The sequence below is a fragment of the Gavialis gangeticus genome, unplaced genomic scaffold (genome assembly GCF_001723915.1).
Source record: "Gavialis gangeticus isolate Ggan-Ray unplaced genomic scaffold, GavGan_comp1, whole genome shotgun sequence".
In the NCBI taxonomy this organism is placed as follows: domain Eukaryota; kingdom Metazoa; phylum Chordata; order Crocodylia; family Gavialidae; genus Gavialis; species Gavialis gangeticus.
In genome coordinates, this window is record NW_017729034.1 from 79,073,333 (window position 1) to 79,097,688 (window position 24,356).

The following is a 24,356-nucleotide window of genomic DNA, read 5'->3' on the forward strand; positions in this document are numbered from 1 at the left end:
TCAGCCACTTTCAAAGTGCTCTGCAGCTGGGCACATGTATCATGGTATGGCTATAAAGTGCTTTCAGGGGCCTGGTCACATAGAAAAGGTAATTTGTGTAAGCACCCAAAATGTCACATTTGCTATAATCAAATGCACTTAAACCTTTTACATTTGCAGAACAGTGATGAAGATGCCTCAGATTTGGAGGTTTAAGAATGAAGTTGTTACAACTCCAAGGTTGATGTGCACTCTTGCTCTCCAAAGCAAGGACTTCTAACACGACTTGGGCAGATATTAAATAATTTGGCCCCTTGCTCACTGATCAGCAAGCAAATAATGATTCCACTGAAGTAATTTGGAATTACTGGCCTGTAAAAAGAGCCTAATAAGTCATTACTTCAGTCAGAGCCCATGGCTCCTTCAATATCTGTAGATCCAATAATATCTGCATGAAGTGGACCTCAAAGGGCCATGAAGGAAGCTGAGCTGTGAAATTGCTTCTGAGTCCTTATACCAGTGGGGATGAGGCTGAGAGTAACTTGTGTTCTGAGAATAGATGACAAATTCCCTAGAGTGAACAAGTAAATATGGACTGAATGCCTGGAGTTAGGAAATTGGGGGGCTGGCGACACAACAGCAGGAAGGCAAATCACCTGTTTGTACTAACATCTGTAGTCTGAGATGTCTGGCCTACAGATCTCTCTCTCCAGTAGTATGTCCTATAGGTCATCATGGGGCTCTAGTTCTATTGGCGCAAACCATGTGAAAGGAAAAAACCACAGGGTCCCATCTTTTAGACAACATGAGAAGCCCAGATCGTGACCTTTTTTATTCACCTGTAATGAGGAGACACTTGCAGCTCCAGAGCACAGAGCAGGTTTATCATGTCTGGTTTTCTAGTGTGCTGGAAATAGTTTAAAAACAAACCATGAACATGGTATTAAGGTATGTTTCTTTCTTGTCTCATCCAGAAGCAAGAAGCAAGAAAAACAAAGATTCATGAAAAATCAAAATAAACATGATCTAAGTCACTAAGCATTTTCAGAACATAAAAATCGTTTTGTTTTCTGTTGTGCCCAAGTTTCAAATGAACACATTGCTTATTCTTGATATGCTTGAAGGATTTCACATCTATCTAAGAAGAAACAGCTTGACACCAATATCACTTTTCTCATTAGTTTTATTTCATACTTGTGTCAGTATTGCTTTCTCCTGGTTTATTATTGGAAGATTATTAATGAATGCAAGACTATTATGAAGTATGATTAATAGAGCGAGATCTTCAACTGGGGCAGACTGATGCACTGCACAAAGGTCAATGGAACTGGTGTTTTATGGCAGCTAAGTATTATAAAGATGTCACAGTTAAATAGGAAATAAGAGTAGATACACAATTTAGGGCTACCAAACTTGACAGGTTTCCTTTAAAATAAATGGTTACAAAAATACTCTGAACTTTAATTCATGTAATGAAATAATTCCTACGTATTTTAATATTGTCCAAAACTATAGATTGAGAAGATATTGAGTACTGTTGGGGATTGTGTCCAATATAAAGAAGATGTTACAAGTGCCCTTGAAGATTTAATTACCAACTCAACGGAAGCTCAAGCAGAGGCTGAAAAAATCTTAGATACAGAAAGCTTATTACAAGCTCAACAACTGCTTCTGCATCATCAGGTAGGGCAAGTCAGATCCAAGTACTCGTTATGCAGTTTGTGGTACTGGTTGTTTTGAATTTGGGTGTGGCAAGTCCCTCAGCATAATGTAATATTTTTTATTTGACTATATCAAGTAATATGCATAGCCTTAGCCTTGTGAAGTGATAGTGATTTCTTATATCTTATATCTTGAAAAAAATTAGAGCAAAATTTCCAAACATAATTGCCCATGAATAGACATATTTTTAGCACTCTATTAATTTTATGTGTGATCCAAATAATCCAGCATTCTTGAAAAGGTTATTGTATTTTAGGTGCCAAATTTTGAATTTTTTGGCCAGGGATACTCAGTAGTGGAATTCTGTTCCCTTTGTGAATTTTTTTGTCACTTACACACAGGTAGCAATTCTATTCCTCTGCAGTGAGGATGCATGAGTGTCTGTATGTGGATAGAACATGCACAGTAAGCTATGCACTGCTCAGGTCCATATGTGACTACATACTGAGTGCATTGACACACGCACTTCACTGCACAGAAAATTATTTTGCTGTGGTGTAAAGCACCACAGTGTACATGTGCAACACTATCAGACCGCAGCAAACTAATTTTCACTTACATAAGATAGTAATGTAGGGGACGGTACTGTCTTACAAGAGCAAAAATAACTGAGCCTAAACACATGTGTAAACACTAACCTGGGTATAAATTGTGCCTGGTCAACCCAAGCAGCAGGGGGCCAGACCCCTGCCTGCTGCCTAGCCACATGGCTGTGCTCTTTGAGCATTCTCGTACCCCAGCCAGCCTCTCCACCACCCAACGCCATGACCCGGATCCTGGGGCTGACCCCACTAAGCCTGCTGCCAGCCTGAGGCTGCTCTGCCATGGCTCAAACTGCTGTGGTCCCAGGTGCACATGTAGATGCTGTGCCTGAGAGCCATTAACTCCAATGCGAACCATACTGGAGTTTATTGCATCACGCTAATAGCCCATGTATATTCACCCACTGTGGGGGTTTTTCATATTTTTCATACCTCCCAAATATAACATGCACCTTTTTAGAACTTCCCAAGAAGGAAAAAAGATCTAACTTTGGAGTGTAGGTAGATACCTGAGGTCTGGGGGTTTCTGGGGCTGGAGCCCATGCACTGGACAGTAGGGGAGGTACTGCAGAGAGGTAGTAGCATTAATTGCTGTGGGTCCCAGAGCTGCAGCAAATGATGGTGCCACTGCCTGCCCTCCCCCCACACCAAATTTCTGGACCGGTGGGGAGCCCTTTTCTTTGCATATAATGTGCACCCTGATTTTAACCAGCTAGTTTTGGGAGGAAAGGTACAGATGACATGATCCCTGGCTTCCCCTGGACTGGCAAACATTAACAGTGTAATTGGCATTTAATCCCCAATCCCAACAATCATGCCATAAAATAAATGTGTGCCAGGGCCCTCAGGGAGATGAGTTAGTACTCTCTATGAGAGGGGCTCTGGGGTCTAGCATGAACCCTTGCTCTGACTCGAGCAGAAATTTACCCACTGTACTATTTTCTATGTATTTGAGCTAATGGCTATTAAATGCAAGGGACAGTGGCTCAGCTTCAAAAGCAACACTGGGGGTGGGGACAGGATAGCTGCGTGGCAGTTGGGAACTCAGAAAGATGTAGTTCCTACCATTATGTCAGGGAGGGCCTTGAATTCTTGCCTTCTACTTCTTAGCAAAGTGCCTTAACCACTCAGCTCTTAGAGCTATAACATGGAAAGACCACTTTCATCCTCTTCATTTTTCCTGGATTTGCATTCAGTGTGCATGCAGCCATGTATATACCTAGCTAGTGCATTAGCCCTACAGTACATGCTCAGTCTACACACGTGCTTATGCATCTACAACATAAAGCCAAGGCCAAAACTGGCCAGGTACTTGGCTATAACACTGTCATTTAAATGCACTAAGGAAAACAGAACTTTACTCTAAGTATCTTGTGTTAAATTTTAGATCTGATCACTGTTAGATGAATGGAAAGAATGGTCTTCAGGAATAACTTACCTAAATCTCTATCTTCTGTGACAAAATGTGATCAGCTTGTAATGCTTTGGTTCAATTAAGCTGATTTTGGATTTGTACAGATAGTTAACACTGAAGAACAGATTCTGCTTTCAGTTACCCAGTGGATATAATAATATTAGATATTTCTCTTAAAATTTGGACTGATGTAAAATTATAAGCGATTTTGTGGAGATTACCCAATTCTGCAGTAACTACATGTCAATGATGATAACAATGAGAATAATCAGTGTTAATAAAATTAATAAAAGGTATCATTTTTAGCAAGGACTGGAAGAATAAGGTTCTATTGTGTTACTGTAACTTTGGAATTCCCTAAATAAGACCCCTATTATTGTCAATGTTAGTTCAACATGTAAAAGGTATTTGTATTAATCTGTATTTCTGTATGGTCAAACATGCTTTATCCTCTATCTAGATATATTGTGCTGTGGCTTTGTTTTGTTTTGGGTTTTTTTTAAACACTTTATATATGTAAGAAGTACACATAGGTTATAATTCCTATGTATCCGGAATGTTAAGGTGTTGCAAGTTTTTGTCGTTCTGGCAGAGGCATTAAGAGGAGTGTCATTAACACTTCTCTTGCTTATTCTTGCTTATTTTTGCGGAAGGATGTAGAAAACAGAGTAGATTTGCACCTTATCCTTGCAGAAGCCAGTATAAGATTGTTGTGAGATTCGCATCCTGCTCTGGCCCCAGTTTGATGGGTAAAGAGGCTGGTTTGTTGTAAAGGGAATCTTCTAAATTCTGCAGTGGAGGCAGACAGCCATAGGTTGCTTTCTGAGGTCTCATTTATAAAACCACCAAACCAACTTGCTAGGGCCAGCAACAGGATTTGTGATGGGCATTTTATGGGTAGGAAAGAAACATAGCCTCAGGAGAAGATTTTTATAATTCTGAGATCTCTAGGCAGCAAGACCTCTAGGACTCTGTAAATTATGATGGAACCTCAAACCCCCTTTGATCAGCCTCCGGGCATGACCTGATAGGCCTGAAACTTACCTTTTTCCCCTTCTTTTCTTGGACTGTGAGTTCTGTGCTGTCATTTAAGAAACATAGAACAGACCCATAACACTTAAGTTTCTTAGGCAGAATGCACATACACGTATGCCTCTTGCTATTCTTGCTTTGTCAGTGTGCTTGTGTTACCCAGAATGTTGCTTTGCATATTGTGTGACACAGAGGAGGGCTGGAGCCATAACCACACTGGACTCAAGATATGGCCTCTGGAGCCAGGGAGAGCAGTCAAGTGCTGGTCAATCTCCCTGCACATACTTGCATTTCTCAGTGCTTTACCTGTATGGGTGTACTAGCAGGGTCAAAGGCTCTCCATGTCCTTGGCATGTTACAAAACATCCATGCAGGGAAGCCAGGATTTAACTTCTGTTTGTTGTTCCTTCTATATCGAGGTATACGTACAGAAAGCTGTAGTGTAGTGTGTCAGTCTCAACACTGAACTAATAAATAAATAAATATGTATCAATCCACTTCAATAAATGCTTCTAGCAAAGGACAAAGAGGCTCCGTGCAAAGAGGCAAGATGTGCGAGACCAGATTTCCCATGCCAAGCAATTGCAGCTTGAAGGTGGACTACCTAACACAGTGCGGGAAGATTTACAAAAATTGGAAGGCACATTGGAAGACATGCAGCAAACCATGGAGAAACGGGAAGAAGAGTTACAGGTGAGCACTCTGTATGTACATAACCATGTAAAAGTTAATTATTTTGTTCTACATTTTTCCTTGCTTTTTTTCCTCATTAAGTTAAAGGTTTATTAAATTATGAGTTCCTCACTTTCTAATAGCACAGTAGCAGCTCTAGCACTTTTCTTGAACTTTATCTTTTATCACCCTAATAATAGTTGAGTGTTTTAACATTTCAATAAAACTCTGTAAACATTTTCTCACATATGAAACTTTGCATCTGGGAACTTCATGGATAGGATTTAAAATAGTGCTTCAGTATGCTGCTAAGGACTTTGTGCTTTTTGATAAATGGAAGGTATCAGGGATTCAGATCTGGAAAACCCTACTTGATTACAGCATATCATTTTATTTTTGGAATTATTTACAGTCTCATAATAAGCCATAATAATAATTCTGTTTTGGTAGATAAAACATCTATGAATTAATTTTTAGAAGGATTTGTGGCACATTTCTTCACAGAGGACAACAATGGCCTTTACTGGGGGCTGAATGCCCTGTGGCCTGCATGACCAGGGCTGCACCAGGGTGAGCCATGGGCCCCCTGGGCTGCATGCTGCATGGACCCGGCCCCGACGTTGCACCACACATCCCACCCCCACTGCTGCACCCCATGTCCAATCTCAGCTCTCCTGGTCATGATCAGGGATCCTGGTTTTCTCTGATAAAAAAAACCCCCCAATTTTAGGATATAAAAATATAACCCCAAATCTTTATTTTTCCATGATTAAAATTTAACAACACTATACATGTATCTGTATGTTAATGGTGTTTCATTTTAATCATGGAACAATGTGGATTTGGGGTTACTTTTTTAATCCAAAAATTGGGGATTTTTTTTTTTATCATAGAAAACCAGGATACCTTGTCATGATGAATTTGCTCAGGCAGCAAAAGGATGTGGAGCAACTTAACTCCTTGCAGGACAGCCCTGATTTAGGTTTATGCAGAGTAGTAGATATCTTCATTATATTGCTTATTGGTGGAATCTGATTAGGATATTTCTAAAATAAGCCACTCTATTTAAATTCTCAACAGAGATCTTTGAAACATCAAGGAAACATTGCTTCATTACACTGATGACAATAGTTCGGATTCTAAATTTAGGCTGGAGAGTAATTAAGTACTACATGGTAACCAGAATTTACATTAGATACAAAGTACAGGTAGATTGCTATGTACAGTTAAATATCATCATTTCCATTTTGCTTTCTCTTTTATTTTAATTGAAAGTTTTTCTAATTCTGTTGGTATCATGCTCTGATCTTTGCTTCTAGCTTTGAGACTTTAGCAGCCAGATCCCAACAAAGAGGAGGCCTCATAAGAATGAGTACCTTTCCTCCAAAAGAATGTAAAAAAGCCAGACGGTCCACAAGGAAAAAAAGCCTTAGAGCAGTCCAGATCTTTATCTTTTTCCCGCAGAGACATGACTTTAAGCCTTATCCACACCAAAGAGAACTGTGCTTTTTATGCCACAGAAGAAAACATGTCAGAAATAATCCTACTTTAACTGGGTCTCCCAAATGGTTGCATCTGTAGCATAAATAGGATCTGCAGACCCATAAGACACTGCTGTATTTGCATGTAGGTCTCTAGTCCTTCATTTTCTTCAGTAATTATATTGAAGTTCTGTTGTTGTTGTTGTTGCTGTTCTTTTTGTGTAGGTCACAGTAAACAAGTGGGAGCAGTTTGAAAAAGACAAAGAGACAGTCGTCAAATATCTTAATCAAGCAAGTTCTGCCCTTGAACGCATCTTAAACTTCAGCAGTTTAGAAAGCCTCTCATCAGAACTGGAACATACAAAGGTATACATAACGTTGTATATGGTATTGAAATTGTGGCATTTACCTTCCTCAGTTTCCTTTCTCAAGGCATACTCCCTTTTAGAGCAGCTTCTGTGTCACTCAGCTGTATACTCTAGTTTTCTCTCTTCCTCTTGGCTTCAGATATCTCCCTCTCTTGGGTGCCCAGGGACCAGCTGCAAAGGGAGGGCCAGACAAGGGACTGCATACTGCCTAACACATGGATAGTAGTTAAAGTTCTGTGCTTGGAATTTGGAACAATGCACATGTAAATGCTTCTTAGATACTAGAACGGGCCAGTCCCTCAGTCCTGACAGATTTCTGGCTGGCTACATTTTTGTGACTTTCATGCACTTACACATCAAGAATAGATGTATACCTATGTAGCTGCCCAGCCAGTGGGTAGCCTACTGCACATGCTCAACCTACCTGCACACTTTACATGTCCACAGTGCAGAGATAATAGAATCACAATCCATGTGTAAATGTCATAAAGGCCATTTGTGCTGCTAGAAAGTGGTTATTTGGATACACACAGAAAGGTAGAATTGCTCCACAGAGCTTGTTTCTTCTAGCTAAGTGTGTATTAGTGGTATTTTTCATTTTATGCTAATATACCCTCATGTGCTGACTGCAGGCCAGAGCCTAATCAACCTGGAAGGAGTCTAAACAGCATTAAGATGAAGTTTTGGCACAAAGAAGAATCCTAATTAGCCTCACTTAATAACCACAAAACAGCTTAGATATCCAAATATCTGAAAATACCTCCTTGCTGAGTGCCTCAGTGATATGGATCAGCCTAGTTCCCTAGGAAACCTGGGCACCTAACTCTGTCAACTAGTATTTCCCTCTTTGTGGCCAGATGCCTGAATTGTTAAGTTTTGCATCGCCTAAGTAGAAATGCTTTGGAGGTTCATTTGGATGTAGTCCGAATACCAAATTATGCCTGACTGCTCAATACACCTTTGTCTTATATGACAGCAAAGAGTAAAGAGAAAGTGGAACTCCAGGCAACACGAAGCTCCATACCCATCCTATATGTAAGGGTTAAGAACCTAAATTCAGTTAAAAGCAGAGATTTCACCTAAACACACCATTCTCTGGGATTTCACTAAGAAAACTGCTTCAAAATCATTCAATATATTGAATTTTATACTTGGTGCACTGAAGTATCTTTGACAGTTGATAATACTTACCTGGCCTTTACTTGAATCAGAATAGGTTGCTAAAATGAGCATTTCTTATTTGAAATACACAAGTAAACATTCTTGAATTTTGTTTTTGATTTCTATACATACAGCATATAGAGTGGAATAATAATGGGAACACTCTTTCTTATCATAAATATGAAAAGCAATAATTTTAGGATCAAGGATTTTTTGAAATAAATATGATGCTTCTTTACAGGAACTTTCTAAACAGACTTTAGCCATGGCAGAACAAGCTGAAAATCTTGTGAAGAACTCCTTTGAGATCCAGCTTGGATCAAAGAAAAAGCAGTCCCTTCAGGAGCAGGCAAAGGCAATCCAGGAACAAGTGAAAAAAGTGGAAGTTACCCTTGAAGAAGAGTATGTTCTTAACAAGTCCTAGTACATCTTCCCTGCCATATGAATGCATTTGGTCCCTACATTACCTTGTCAGCGTTTCAATCAAGTCTGAACAGTCTCTGTATATTTCAGTTTGCCCTGGGATAGTAACCAGAACATAATGCCAAGTGTTACTGGGAGTAATAGCACCTACAAACTAGTAATACACAGCATATAAAACAATTCCAATCAAAATTGACCAATTGTAATTATTGTTAAAGCCATAGCTACAAACCTGTGAAGATGGGACAATTGATCATAATCCTAAGGTACTCGTGCCTTCTGGGAGGGTTCATAGAGGAAGTGCCATGCAAGTATAAAAACAGCACAACTACAATATCTGATTCAGATTTTTTGTATTTTTATGTTTTGTCCAGAAGAATGTCAAGTGCCTTTTGTTTTAGTGAATGCTCAGATTTTATCTTTCCTGTCATATGCTGTTTCTGCAGCTGAAAATAATAAAAGGCATATTTTGCCAAATCGTGGTTTACAACAGAAAGATTCAAGTCTGTGGGAATGTTGACAAAATCCTATAAATAGATTTGACATTTTATTTAAAAATTAATTTTCACACACTTACGACTATTTTAATTACAGAAGTAAACATTTTGGTGAATCCCTGTAATAGTTTAATCTGGTTCATGCTGTTAATTCCAAAAATTATCAACCTCAAATGAGTATGCCTAGACAAGATGAAGCTGGCATTCAGTGGCAAACTATACCAGATCTATCTGTCAACAGTTTCTTCAGAATTTCAAACAGAATTTGGATACCTTTCTGGCGATAGGTTCCTAACCCCCTTGTGAAGATGGGAGTTTGTGAAGTACCTGGGGGTATGCAGAGCTTCAGTGAAAAGCTGTGAAGGACCACTAAGGTCTCTATCTTTTTGTTGTGGCATTATTTTCAGAAAGTACCTTGTATCTAGTCATCTACACATGAAAGCTAATAAGCTCCAACTGATTGGGCAAGTAACAATGACAGCAAAAACCTGAGCTGTTGGTTTTTATTCAGTAATGTGCTGCAAGTTAAGTGGCTGGAGAAGCAGTAGTATAAGAATGATCCAGATCCTGCTGTAAACTGATTCAGATCTTCAGCTAGTATAAATCGATGTTACTCTATTGACTTCAGTGGAATTATGCCAGTTTACTACAGGAAATAATCTGACCTGCTAGTTATGGAGAGTAACTTCCAAGTCAGTCCACAGTTCTATACTACTTTTCCAGAGTTACCCTATTGTCCCCTAATGTTAAGAAATAAAGAAGTATTTCTTTCCATCTCAGAGGTTGGTAGCCAAGGGGAGTTGGAATGCCAGCCCCCTTGGCTGCTTCATTGCTAATTATTATCCAGCTAAGCTGCAATTTTGGGAGGAACCTGACTGTAGTTCAGCTATTTTTTTCTCCCCAGTGTGAATCTTGGACCTGCAACTATTATGGCAAGTGTTTGGTTATTGGTAATTTAATTCTTTACATGTGAAGTATTACAGTCACTTATAATCAAGTATTTCACCATTTTTGTACTTAAACATTTACTTTATATCAACATTTTCCATTACTGAGTAGGCTGTCACATTCTTTTGATTCATTATATCATAGTAGTTCCATGTTGCTAGTGATATCAACACATTGAATTCTTTAGTAAAGTAGTCAGAAGTTGTGGTAGAGGTGATATCTTTTATTAGACCAACTAGATTTTTGCAGAAAAAATTCTTTTTTGTTGTTGTTGCAATTTTGGTCTAATAAAAGATATCACCTCTACCACAAGTTCTGATTCCTTTTGCCTCTAGACCAATATGGCTACAATATGGATACAGTAATAAAATAGTATCATTTTAAAAAGCCCTGGAATAATCCAACTTGGCCATATTCAGTCTAGATTTAGAAGCAAAATTATTTAAAATGTGTATTGTAGTCTGATAAAACAGAATAATTTTATAGATCTCCATTAGAACACTTAAGGTATTTGAAGGTTCACCCTAAAAAACATGTGTCCTGCATAAACAGTTTTAAGATGGCTTATGCACAGTACATCATAACAATAACAATAGCAAAAACTATGGCGTAGTAGATGTATATTGAACATGTCCCAGTGCAATTTATATGGGGAAAACCTTAAGGATAAAAGGGAAACTATGGTCAGATTACCACAAACTTGGCACATCTTCCTTCTATGAAGATGGCGCTGTACTGTACACAATGGATAGAGATGTATCTTTGAAATTGTGCAAAATCCCAGGTTTCATAAGGAAATCAAATCCCAAATGAGTGAATTGCAAATGATTTCTTCTGTATTCTAGTCTCTGAACTCTGGTTTTTTCCCACTGTCCCTGTGGCAGCATAGGATTAGAGCTCAGTGATTCTTTTCTTTTTTTGCATAAAGATACCGAGTTAGTGACACCAAAATCTTTCATGATCATGTGTTGACTTTGCTAAGTTTTCCATTTTTTTTCAAAAGTAGAAAGTCAGAAAAAAGCCTATCAGTTTCAATTTCATTGAAATTTGCTTTTCAAAATTCCCTTTTAATGTTACTAAAAGAATTAAAAAGCCCAAAAGCAAATAAAATGTTTCAGCTTGTAATTATTTTGATAAATGTTCATGTGTCAACATATTTTTTTTCATTCCAAACTATAACAAATATATTTTTGAAATGTTAATATTGCCAACAAGCCAGAAAATCCATGGTTTGCTCAGCTGTATAAAGAAACCATGCTGTGTCTGACTTCTTGCCTTACCAGAGCCCTATTCTGCTCTTTGAAAATATAAGAAACTAAGGATACAGAGTTAAATCTAATCAACCTAAACATGGAATATATGACAGAAGGAAGGATTTTTGTGTGTGTTCTGCCAAGGACTGGCAAAAGCATCAATCACAATCTGCATCAGTTTTAACAAATGTAACGTACATTTACAAAAAAATCCATTTAAATTTTAAGCAGTTGTTTTTTCATTATCTTGATATTAAATCATGACTTGTGAAAGAAGTGACTACTTGCAAGGTTGGCAGATGGCTCTTGCTTATGACATAACAAGGAGGCATTACAAAGCAGCTGTTCCTCATGGATCATATGTAGTGCTAAAGGAAATTTGTCCTAGTCATTGTGCCCTAAAATGGATGTATACTCCTTATTTTTAGCAATCTAGAACACTATCAGAGTGTACCTTTACCACAGATCATTGCATATGGTCCTTAAAGTGCTTCTTTTTTTATTCACTACTTTCATGAGTTCCTTGATGATGAGCTATATTTTAAACAGTCTCACATCTTGTGTAGCCCCTCTAAGGTTAATGGCACTGTATATAGTATAAACCAGAACTACATTTGGTTCCAAGCGCATAACTAGATTCCCTAAAATTGTTCTGCCTATACATTGGTTAAGTAGTGTTTTCTTTTTTTTCGAAAAACAGAACATGTAAGAAAACAAGCACCATTTCACAATATTAAACTGTTTATTTTCTCTACTTAATTTGGTTAATTTTAGTATTAAAACCATGGAAATGGTGAAAAACAAGTGGGATCATTTTGGCAGTAATTTTGAAGCTCTGTCTATATGGATAACTGAAAAAGAAAAAGAACTGGATACCTTGGAAACATCATCATCTCCTTTGGACATGCAAATCGGCCAAATCAAGGTGATTGGTTCACAATACATTTAGCATTAAAACCAGTTTCTCTCTCCCTCTTTTTGTCCTTGTTTTGTTTGTTTGTGTGATAGAGGCTGTAAAGGAGAGGAACATAGGATCCATGTTTCAGAAATACAGAGTTGTAAAGATGTCATGCTTTCTATAAAAAGTTGCCATGCTGAAAGGTTTTACAAGACCTAGAGGAAAAACCTAATGGGCTTGTTTCTTTGTTAATGTTTAATTTACACATACAAACCCTTTGGTGTATGTAATATTAAAACAATGAGTTCATACTCTTTTTATCCTTGTTTTTGAGTGAAATTCACTGGCCTACATAATAGCCATGCAATATGTATTTATAAGAGTGCGGACAACTTTGTTTTGTAAAATGGACATTAGCCAGTAGGTACAGAATCTGGATTTAGTTCTGATAACTGAAGTTATACCTGAATTTTATGTATCTTTTTCTTTTATGCTGAAATAATAAAGGAACTAGTGTGCTCAGTAGCTTGTGCACCCATAGACCTTTACTGCTATATTAACCCTCCTGTAAATTCTCTGTACAATAAAGTAGGTATATTTTTTCTCTTAGTTCACTCATTGGCCTCAGAAACCCATATCATCTCAGAAAGTGCCTGTAGACAAAAATACTTTGTCAGTTCAAGAGGTTATTTCACATCATCCCACAAAAATGTGTTTTCTCAAACTACATGTGCTCACAAGTGCAAGATTGCCCTAAATTATACATTTTTATAGTAATTCTTAAACTATGCACTGTATCAGTGCAAAATTCTACAGATACCTACAGTCAGACTGCTATTTACTACAAAGCAATTTGAAAGTGTCTCAAAATACAATTAATTCCTGATAACTGGAAGAATTCCTTGATGGAATTTTAATTTATGAAATTGCAACCAAATTCACATTTGCTAAATAAATAAAATACACTATCTCTTTGTTGCAGCAGTGAGAAACAAAACACTGCTTGAATTCTTGCATCATCATTAAAGCGGTGTAAAAAAGAAACTTGCATAATAACACATCTATTATTTTTCTCACACATACATTAAATCAGCCCTATCAATTCCTACATAGGATCCCAAAGTAGGGTAAGTCATCTGGAGAAAGTAAGTACTTCTGAACTGCATGTCAGATTACACAATGATTTACAGACTGTATCCGTGATATGGTTCTCCAACACTGAACCCAACCAGAGTGGTTCTGCAAAGACACTGAGGTCCATTCAGACAGAAGTAATGGAAGGATTATCTGTTTGTTTGCCTCATGTGAACTAACTAGTTGTGATTCTGTTCCATCACAAAAATAAGTTTTTGAGAAATCCAAAATAGCTCTTCAGCTAAATGTCAATTAGCAAGCTGAAAAGTATTGCAAAATTATAGTAAGTTTTTTACTGAATTATGAAGTAGAGAAAATGATACAATCAGAATCTTTGTGATATAGAAGTTTGTAATTCTAATAAAAACAGGATGAGGCACAATGAAGAGAAAAATACTCATTTGCCCTTTGATATTAGCCTATATCTAGGTGCCACATACATTGCTTTCTTAATGAGCATATCTCCTTTTAATGAAAGTGTGCTGAATTTTGTCGCCCAGTTACTCTCTTTGTTGCTTTGTGTCACACTCCTACTGCATAGTATGTATGATGATTAAAAAATATCATGAACTGAGTGGTGCAAAGGAGAAGTAACATGTAATATATGATCACCAAATCAAAACCAGCCAAACTTGATAGGGGTTGAACACAGTAACTATTGCATGGCTTTACCCTGTGAACTTTGTGGAAAGGACTATGGGTGAACTCATGCCTTGTTAAAAGCAGTGGTAAAACTGCCATGAGCTCTAGCTGAGGTAGGATTTCACCCAAATTGATTTCTTTCTACTTCCTAATGGACACATTTTCACAGAAACTACCACTGCTCTTGGCAAAAACTGCTAACCATCGTTGGCAGGCACAGGAGAATGAATGTGGGGTTCAATTTTCCACCTCCTCTTAGGCACTTGGGGAAAGGAGAACAACAGAGTGGGAGTAAAACTGCAGTGCATAATTTGTACCTTTTCTGCTACTAAAGGATTTCAGCTTCAGTGCTCTCAATCGTACCTTTCTTGCTTATTTTCCTGCAAAAAGATATTGTATAATCAGAAATATTTCACAGTATACTGCATACAGAGACCTTATGCATTGATGTTCTACACTACACTCTATCTACATGCTCCTTCTTATTCTAGACGCTAACGTTGCAAAATCCACCCCCCCGTGAGCATTTGCTTTTCAAATGGCAAATATGATATAATTCATATTTTTGTTATCATCACAATCAGAACCATGATTGCATAAGCTTTGTGTCTTGGATGGTACATTTTCACAATCATTTTGCAGTGCTGCCATATCTAAGTGTACCTTTACATGAGCATATATGAGGATGATAGAACGCTCACAAATATTAACAGAAGTGCTTATCTCTCCCATTCCCACCCATTTCTGAAAGCTGAGTACATTTCATTGCTTGTGAGCAGAGCTCCATGAACAAGTTAAGTGAGCCTCAGTGAAAATTCTCCACGTACCCATGCATTTACTGAGTAAAAACTGCCTACCTGCTACAAATTCCCATCATTCGTGACGTCTCATATTTACTTCTAATTTCCAGTGAAAATAAGCATGGTAACATAGAGAACAGGATAAAATGTGACCAACTAATGCTTGTTTCTAATGCACTTGATAAATGCAAAGCTAATGCTAGATTATCCTTACACCTCCCCTCAATGACCCACTGGGAAACTGAACCATAAGTATCAATGGTCCCATCAGTATACCCCAAAGGAAAATTGCTCTTTGCATTCAAGTCTAGCAGTCCATTTAACCCTGTGCCTAAAAGCCAGAGTCACCCTGGTCTAGCATCTAATCTCATTTATACTTACATCATACAGTTATATAATAGGGATGGGAAATACCTATTATTTTCCAGTTTATAAAATACACTCATTTGCACATGCCGGAAAATATTCATAGTAGGTTATTACGGTCCATGTCTCATACAATGCAGTATTGTTTTCCATTGTACATTTGCTACATTTTTTTGGTAACTAAGTTATATTTATTTTGAATCCTAATAAGCATTATTCTACCATTTCCAGAGGATAGAAGATTCTAAATATTAATCATCTTGTCTACTTATGCAAATGTGCATTTCATTTAGCATACTCTAGCAGCTTTTACAGATTTTTTAAAAATCTGCCTTCTAATGTTAATGCCAAGAAAGAAAGGCATATTAAGAAGAAAATGAGATATTAAGGATATTTTGTAAGCGGAATTTTAGTATGATACCTGAATTGTCTTATTCATTAATTTATAAGAAAAGGATTGTGATGAGAAGTACAGAAAAGCAAGGAAAAAAGAAAGGTTGCTCATGATCAATTGAAAGTCAATTGTGGTCGCTTATTTGTTATTATTTTACATTTTAGGTTATTAGTAAAGAAATAGATGGTAAAATAAACGGGATCCCAAGTCTAGAAGAGGAAGCTCAGTCCTTTTCTCAGTATGTTACCTCTGGAGAATCTGCACATATTAAGACCAAGCTAACACAGATCAAAAGGTACTGGGAAGAGCTAAGGGATCATGCACAGCGTCTGGAAGGGATAATCACAGAGAATACATCACAGCAGCAGAAGTATGAAGAAAGTCTCAAGCAGGTAGACATTACAAATCTCAAAGGACTACTCATAGGCAATTTAGAGAACTGATCTATAGCTTTCAAATAGAGTGCAAAGATTACACATGGTATCATACTTTGTTGTATAGTAGATTCATAAAATTAATATTTAAGCTGATTTAAAAGGTAATGAAGTGATCTTATATTGAAGCACATGATGTGTTAGTCTGTTTAAAGTAACAGAATACAGCTGTCTTGGAATTTCTTACTGTAAAATAGGTTTAGATTTTTTGTCAATCTTACCCATCTTCAGTATCAGATTTTATTAGATGTATTGACATATTTCTAAAGGGGAAACTATAAACAGTATTTCCATGGAGAGGCAACCTTGCAAGGCCCTAGAGCATCTCTTGACCTTGTTTCTCATGCACTTGAGCAGGCATTCAGAACCTTGCAGTATAAGGTTCTAAAACTCCAGTGAGCCCTCTGTACTCTGTAACAAAAACCTTTTCACATGATTGTTTTATAGTTTTTTTAAGCTTCTGTTTTGTATTTATTATATAGGTGCAGCAAGCTTTGTCTGAATTTGAAGCCAAAGTAGCTGAGCCTGTTACTTCATGTTCTTCGTCAGCAGAGACGTACAAAGCTCTTCAAGATCACATGGTGAGCATTTGCTCAGTATTTGCTGCTTGAATGGCTAATTTAGAAAATGAAAGGAACTGCAAAATACCATATAGCTCTTCTTAGAGAAATAAATTACAGATAGGGGGGCTGGCTTTCCTCTATGGCTTCCCCCACAATGGCAGATACAACTTAGATGAGGATTCAGTTTAAAAGGAAAGCAATATCGCTAACCATCCCTTGTCATCATCCCAGATTCATCCAGAAGTCGTAGCCTTCATAATTGAGCCAGGGTTCCATTAGAGGCTCCTAGCAAAGTACACTAAAGCAGAGCATCTCCTAGATGCTTCCGCCCACTTCCCCAGCAGAGTGGTTTGTGCTATTAAATCTCCTCATCTTTTCCAGACTCTTTCCCTCACTGTGTAGGTAAGCTTGGGGGGAGGGGAAAGAGACAAAGGATATTTTTCCTGTGCATTGAAAACTATTTTAATAGAGTAAAGGTAAGAAATGCATACATTGTCTATTGTTCCTAAGAAGAGTTTTCAAGAAAAAATTGTCTTGTCTTATAGAATCCTGTCATTAGAATTCCTTTCAACATTTTTCCCTTCTGCAATTCTTTACACACTAGAAACACCTTTAAGCTGACAAATTCAGATCGGAAATCAGTCTTTAGCACCCAGAATTTTGGAGCATTCAGATGTTGGGTTTCCATTTGATATATTAGCCACATGGATACAATTTACAGAATCTGGATCTACACATAGAATTCAGAAACACCTAGAATTCACTACTTCCAGGTCCAGGTTTTTGGTTTCTCTAGATATAGATATACTGTATTTACCCAAATCCACGATGACTTCAGCTTTAAGACAACCTCCCAATAATGACTTTCTATACATAGAAAATCATAAATATGTTATAATTTTCCATGTTTAGAATCTAATTATTGGAGAGTCATCTTAAATTTGTTCCCTGCATCGCTATAATGGGGAGAGCAACAACAGGGGCGCAAACAGTGGGAAGCTAGAAGCGGAGGGATAGGCAGCCTCTGCCCATGCCACTTGCCCCCCACCCCAGCACCTGCCTCCTGACATGTCTCCTGGTGCCTGTCCCCCTGCGACTTGCCTCCCGCTGGTGCCTGCTTCCCCTGCCACTTGCCCTCCCCATCCTTCTGCCCTCCCCCCATACCTCTGCCACCACCTACCCTATGCAGTGGCTCTGGCTCAGGCTTTGGCCTCTGGCAGAACACGCAGTGATTACAGCTCCAGCAGGTAGTAGTGGCAGCCCCAGCCCCAGGCCCAAACTGGGAACTGAGCCAGAGCCACAGCAGCAACCCTGCTGCTGTGCAATCTGCCCTGCACTTCCCCATGTGGTCTTCCCCCCCATTCCCCTCCCTCAAACTGTACAATCTCCCCTGCACTGCATTGTCTTCCCTATGTTCCCTACCACCTCACACTGCATGGTCTCCCCTGCTCTCACCCCTTTCCCTGCACTGCTCGGTCTCCCCCATGTTGTAGCTGAAGCCCACAGCAGCACCCTCCCCGGGGCCATATTTGAAGCTAAGACAAGATTGCTTTTCCTCCCATGTTGAATAAGGAAAAAAAGAACTCATCTTGGATTTAAGTAAATACAGTAGATATAGATAAATAACATGTACATGCTACTGTAATCAGTAATTATGGTCTTGTTTTCAGCTGGGCAGTCCAGATCTTTGCAGTTGTTGCAGATGGAGATGATATATATGCATATGCATACACATATACATATGTGTGTATATGCACATATATATGCATATGCATGTATGTGTGTGAGTATGCAGGTATATATGCATATAAGTCGTAGTGGTATCAGTAGCAGCTAACTGCAAAAGTCATACACAAGGATGATCTGGCCACTTAAAGTACAAAAAATAGTACATGTTAAGAGAGCAAAGGTCTGCTTAATGACAGGGAAAAGAATGCTCCATGAAGGAAATGTTATTTATTACTATTATTGTTAAGGACTACTGCTGTCCTTGGTGCTTAACTGTTAGCAATGAATACTCAGACATGATAAATGTAACCTGCTGAGAATAAACTGTTTTTCTTTATTTAACTACAATCACTATCAGTTCCTTCCTGGTAAACTCATGTTTCTTTGTGAGTTGGTTATTGTACATTCATCCCTTTTCATGCCTTGCTGTTGTTATTGCCACCTATTCATTTAGTGGAACTATACTGTTCTTCAGTTTACTATTTTGGGGGCTCTCTTCAATTTCCTCTTTTCTATTAGTTTGACTATTTTTGGTTTGTTTTCCCTTGAACATTTTGAATCCCTAGATGGGTCATTGTTAGTCTTGACAGAATTTGATTTATATATATATAATTTAAGTAGATAATATTGATGTTTATTAGAGCATTTATTTTTATTTTTATCAATTTAAATTGTAAGGATTGAGTGAAATTAGGGATGTGGGGAGAAGACAATTTATTAATGACAGTACACTATCATTATAGTGGAGTTCAACCACCTGCTGCAACAAACATAACTACTGTAGAACTGCTGCCAGCTAAGTGGCCGAGGTGCCATCAGTCCCAGCTCTGCTCATCCATAGCTCTGTCATCCATGCTGTCACTTCTCTTCCTGTGTTCCCAACTCCCTGGGGTTTCTGGGAGTTGCAGTCTGTAGCAGGACTAGGTCTCCAGGTGTGATGGGATGCCCCTCAGCAGCTGTGGAGCTCCTGCTTTGCTTTGGTTCCCTCTTCTCTCATCTGCTTTCTTTCCTGCCATGCCTTGCTGTAATTGTTTAACTTGGGAAAAAGGAGACTGCACAGGACCACAGAGCAACTTCTAATCTGTTGTTGATACAGTGCATCAGCATACCATGGACCCTAGTGGTCAATTTTGAGGCTTCTGACATCCCCTATAGCCATGCTCATGCCTCGCAGGTGTTACTGGTTTATTGTCTGGATGGGCCCTTGGCCCTAGTCTAGGATCCAGCCCTTTTACACCTCCATGTCCTTAAGAGTCCCAGCAGGCCCTCAATGCCCCAGTGCAAGATATCGCCCTTTCAGGCCTCCATGTTTTTAAGAGTCCCAGCAGGCCCTCTCCAGGCCTCTGTGTGCTTACTGGGCCCCTGCCTTCTTGGCCCCCAGTGTCATATCTTGTCTCTGGGCTCTGGTCCATGTCCCTCCTGTCTTGGCTTCAGGTCCTAGTACCAACTTGCCCCTGCTCTGGTCTTGCCCCTCTCAAGCTCAGGATTCACTCCTCAAGGGCTCTGGTTTCATCCCTCATGGGCTCAGGATTCACCCCTCCGGGGTTCTGGTCTCACCCCTCACAGGCTCAGCAGTTGCCCCTTGGAGGGTTCAGGCTTCCACACCTTGGCAGCCACCTTTCTGCACCTAGGGCCTAACCCTGGGCAGGGCTCTAGGGCTAGGGACAGAAGTTACACATAAACTGGTTTAAGTGATCAGAAACTGGTTTAAATCTTTAACAGAACAGAAGTTCAATCAGTGCACATAAACCAGTTTCAAAGTGGCCGAAACCAGTTTGAAATAAACCTGGTTGAATGTAGTACCAGACTTAACTGACTGAGCTCAAACTGGTTTATGCAGCCTCTATCCTAGACCCCTTCCTGGTTTAAGTTAAACTAGAGTCCCCAAGTATCCCAGTGTGTTCTCTGGGCTGGGTTGAGCAGTGATAGGCAGGGGTGGAGGCCTGGCCAGATGCTGGCCCTGGAAGGGAGCAGGGAGGAAATTTATTTCTCTCCTCCCTCCCGTGTCCCACCAGCATAGACCTGTCACACATTTCTCTGCTCACTGCTCTAGTGGCGGAAGCATGGCCAGCCCTGGCAGTAGCCTGGAGTGAACTGGCCAGGGAGGGGGTTTAATGCCCTCCTCCTATCCCACCAGCACAGACCCAGGCCAGGGTCTGCCAGGTGCTCCCCCCTTGCTGCCATAGCGACAGGGGCGGGGGCATGGCCAGACCCCAGCTGTCATGGCAGAGTGGGCAGGGAGGGGGGTTATTCCAGCCTCTGTTTCTGAAGGATCACAACCAGGGTCTGCCTGGCCTGACCCCTGTGGCCTATCTCTTCCTGCATGGAGAAGCAGTGGAATAAGCCCCCATCTTCCCCCTCCACTAGACACCAGAGGGAGAGGGGGAATAACCCCTCTCCCTGCCCCCTCGCCGAAGGGGCTCTGTGGCCAGCCTCTGGCTGCAACCCTGCGCCTACTACTGGAGCAGCAAGCAGGGAGCGACCCTGATGGGGACAACAGCCCCTGTGATGGTATCCCAGAACGTGAGCCTTTTCCAGGCGGGGGGATCTGCGCTGAGGGCCAGGGGCAGGGAAAGCTGCCTGTGGACCCTGTGCATTCTGGTACTATGGGCTTGTTCACTTTTGGGACCATAAATGCCTGGCCCTGCCATTCCCTAGCCTTCCTCCCACAGAAAAGCATGGATAAGCTTTAAATGTCTACTGAGCAATCCTTTATGCCATTCAGGGAGCAAGGGGCATCTGTGCCTGGGGTCCACCCATCGTGTGTAGTGAAACCTTACCAATTCTGCGTCATTCTAGTCCTTTGAGCCCATGTACTTGAATATTATTTGGCATGTGTTTATTCTTTTCACATTGCTGTTTATTCTGTATGCCTTCTTTATTGCTGTTGCATTTCCACAGGATCTCTGTCAAGCAGTGAGGAAAATGAATAGCACTCTGACTTCTCTCTCAGCTTGTGCCCGTAAGATCCTCAGCAAAGATAAGGCTAGTCAAGAAGTTGTGACATTGCAGCAGAAATATGAAAATATTCTTAGTAGCGCTAAAGAGAAGCAAGCCATACTGGAGACTCTGCTAGCACAGTGGCAGAAGTAAGTAAATGTCTCTGTCTTGGTTTGTGAAACACAGACTTTCTACAGCCAGTTCAAGAAAACATGGGGAAAGGGGATGGAGCTGATAATGTTTTACACTAGACCTGGAGGTGGGGATGCCACGTGCCCCAGTGCACGATTGGCAGCCTGGAGTCATAATTTCGAGGCCATAACAAAAGTACTAATGGTACAGCCCTGTCAGATTCCATTGAATTTGTGAATTCTACTAAATACCTTGTCACAAGGACAAGAAAAAGAAGGACACCAGGGCTGTCCAACTTCTGAGTGGCAAAGGGCCATGTCCCACACTGTCTGCAACCCCCAACCACACACCACATGTGCTCCCTAGGGCTCCCAACATGTGGCCACTGCAGCCCAAGTGCTGCCAGTGCCACATGGACAGTGTGAGCCCCTGTGCCTCTATCCTGACCACACTGCCTTGCCCCAGAGACCCCAGCTGCCACAGCAGCAGGAGCAGTGGGGGAAGTGATAGGCAGGAGAAAGCCTATGAGCTGCAAGTTAACCCATTGTGGGCTGAATGCAGTTTGCAGGCCAGCTGTTGGACCACCCTGTTTTACATTGTGTTGCATGCTATGATTTCATTAGGCAGGAGAAGGAGCGTTCTGTCTTTCTGACCTGGTTAGAGCGATGTGAAGCTGCAGCCAAGCTTCCAGGACAGTCCGTTTCTACTGACAGAGTGAAACTGGAAGGTGAACTACAGGCAGTACAGGTAAATTTAAATATTAAAAATGAACCTAAAAGCTAGACTGCTCTTAAGAATTTGTTGTTTCTATTTCTAGTTTTGTTGGGATGAGTCTGCTCATTTGTTTTACGACAAACTGACTGATGCTCATTTTTAGTTTAATTCATATATTATATGTTTTAACAAAGTGGAGACCAAATTAGAGAAAGGATTCAAGCCACATTACTGTTTTGCAATTCCTCTACCCATTGAGGAAAAAAATATCACAGGATGCTTCACTGAAAGGAACTGAGGTGTATGATACAGGATCACTCAGACTTCAAGGAAGACATGTGAGTTTTATTCCCCACATGAGAGAATATTTTGAGGAGAAAAATGGAAATTCAGAATGGAAATGGTGACTTTGCAGCACTCCCACAGGATTTTTTAAATGTGAATTTTTCTCACAGCTCTGCTAGGTGTCTGAAAGCCCATCTGTATGCCTCCCAGTTATATACTTGGTCCAATAAAAAAAGTATCACAAACAAAAATCCTTGCCACTCACAGCTTTCAGGCATTTTCACCTCTGCTTTATTTTCGCATGTGCCATATACTGTAATGAATTTGAGCTCAGTGTTTGGGCAAATGCAGCACCCTTTCTCACCCTTTGTAAACTCACTGATAATTTGTACCCTAGAGAAGAATGGGGGTGAGGGGTGTATTTACTCAGGCCAGAGCTTGAATTTTTTTACACAGCTGTAGACCAAAATCCTCCTTACACATAAGTGCACATACTTACTTGTGGTAGCGCAGTTTGGGGCACTTATCCATGGTTCGGATTCTGTTCTACCTGTAGCAGAATAGGATTGCCTGGGTTTACAGGCACCTACCAGAAATAAAACAGAGGAGGCTGTGGCCCCTTCCATGTTTCAGCCTGGCAGCTAGGGCAGATACCCAGGGAGCAGGAAGCAGGAGACTCAAGAGTTAAGTCACACTGAGGAAGATTAAACCTACATTTCCCTTCTATGTCAAATCAAAGGGTGTGGACACACAGGCCACTGACAGATGTGGAAAAAAAACAAACAAACCAAAACAGCACTTTACTGGAAGAGGCAACATGTTAGCTGGACCCAGCTTTGCAGCATCTGTATAGATCAGGGCTTTCAGGCCCTTTATCTAAATTGAGCCACATCTTTAAGCAGCCACAAATCCTTAGAGCTCTTTAGAAGGGAAACCCCTTCAAAAAGGCAACACCACTACGTGTTACCTTGTATGTTCTAACTGTTATGTGTGAATGAGTTGACAACCATTCAAATGCAGCAAATCTACCTCAACTTTAACACGTCTTCATCCAGGGTTAAAACTTGAATGGGTTTACTTTGTTGGAACTGTTCTCAGCTCCTTCATGTATAACATTTAGATGTACCAGCTGTTTCCTTGTTGAAATGGTCCCTTTTCCAAAAGCCTCCAAGCATTTGTGTGTCCACACTGAAAGTGTTCTACCAAACCAGGCAATGGACTGAGTATTGCCCAGGGCCTTCAGTCTTTTCCTTCTTTTTGAAGTGGGTGCTCTGAGCAGCCAAGAGAAGAAGATATATAGAGCCATGAGTGCCAAAGCAAGTTAGAAGGTGGGTGGCTTAGTGAAATGAAAGCTGCCTTCAAGAGGAAGGAGCCCTGGCCATGGCTACAGCCCTACTGAGGAAGAGACCATCTTGCTGCTGTCTTGATATTTTGTTCAAACACTGTTAAATACAAAGTACTGAAAAGCTTTTGGGAAAGCGGCCACAACCCTGGGCTCTGTGGCAGGGCACTGTTGGTGCTTGCCACTTTAAGAGTGGAGCCAAACTGCCCACAGGTGCTTGATTGCAGTGGCCATTTTAGACCTCTGGCCACCTATATAAAGAGAGCAGTTCACTGCCTGGCTGTAAGGTTGTGTGCAGCATCCTGGAGGTAAGGGTAGGAGTGGTAGGGGATGGCTAGGAGGCTCCTGGTCCTGGGTGTGACCTAAAACTGCACCTTGCTGGGAGTGGGTGTCCTGGTTGGGCTCTCAGTGGTGCAGGAACCCCCAGTAAATGCCAGGCCAGTTACCACCCTAGTGAAAGGTGGGTTGTGGTGCCTTAACCCCAGCCCTCAC

The 24,356-nt window shown here is 40.3% G+C and overlaps 1 protein-coding gene across 3 annotated transcripts in view; it reads left to right on the forward strand.

Moving 5' to 3' along the window:
* SYNE1 (spectrin repeat containing nuclear envelope protein 1) overlaps positions 1 to 24,356 on the forward strand; it is a 631,505-nt gene that overhangs the window by 263,076 nt on the left and 344,073 nt on the right. For all 3 annotated transcript variants that reach the window (XM_019526891.1, XM_019526894.1, XM_019526892.1), the window contains 9 exons: positions 1,495 to 1,662; positions 5,206 to 5,382; positions 7,068 to 7,208; positions 8,613 to 8,773; positions 12,267 to 12,417; positions 15,891 to 16,118; positions 16,643 to 16,741; positions 21,353 to 21,540; positions 22,147 to 22,270. In XM_019526891.1, the coding sequence (XP_019382436.1) occupies positions 1,495 to 1,662; positions 5,206 to 5,382; positions 7,068 to 7,208; positions 8,613 to 8,773; positions 12,267 to 12,417; positions 15,891 to 16,118; positions 16,643 to 16,741; positions 21,353 to 21,540; positions 22,147 to 22,270 (1,437 nt within the window). The remainder of the gene's footprint in view (positions 1 to 1,494; positions 1,663 to 5,205; positions 5,383 to 7,067; positions 7,209 to 8,612; positions 8,774 to 12,266; positions 12,418 to 15,890; positions 16,119 to 16,642; positions 16,742 to 21,352; positions 21,541 to 22,146; positions 22,271 to 24,356) is intronic.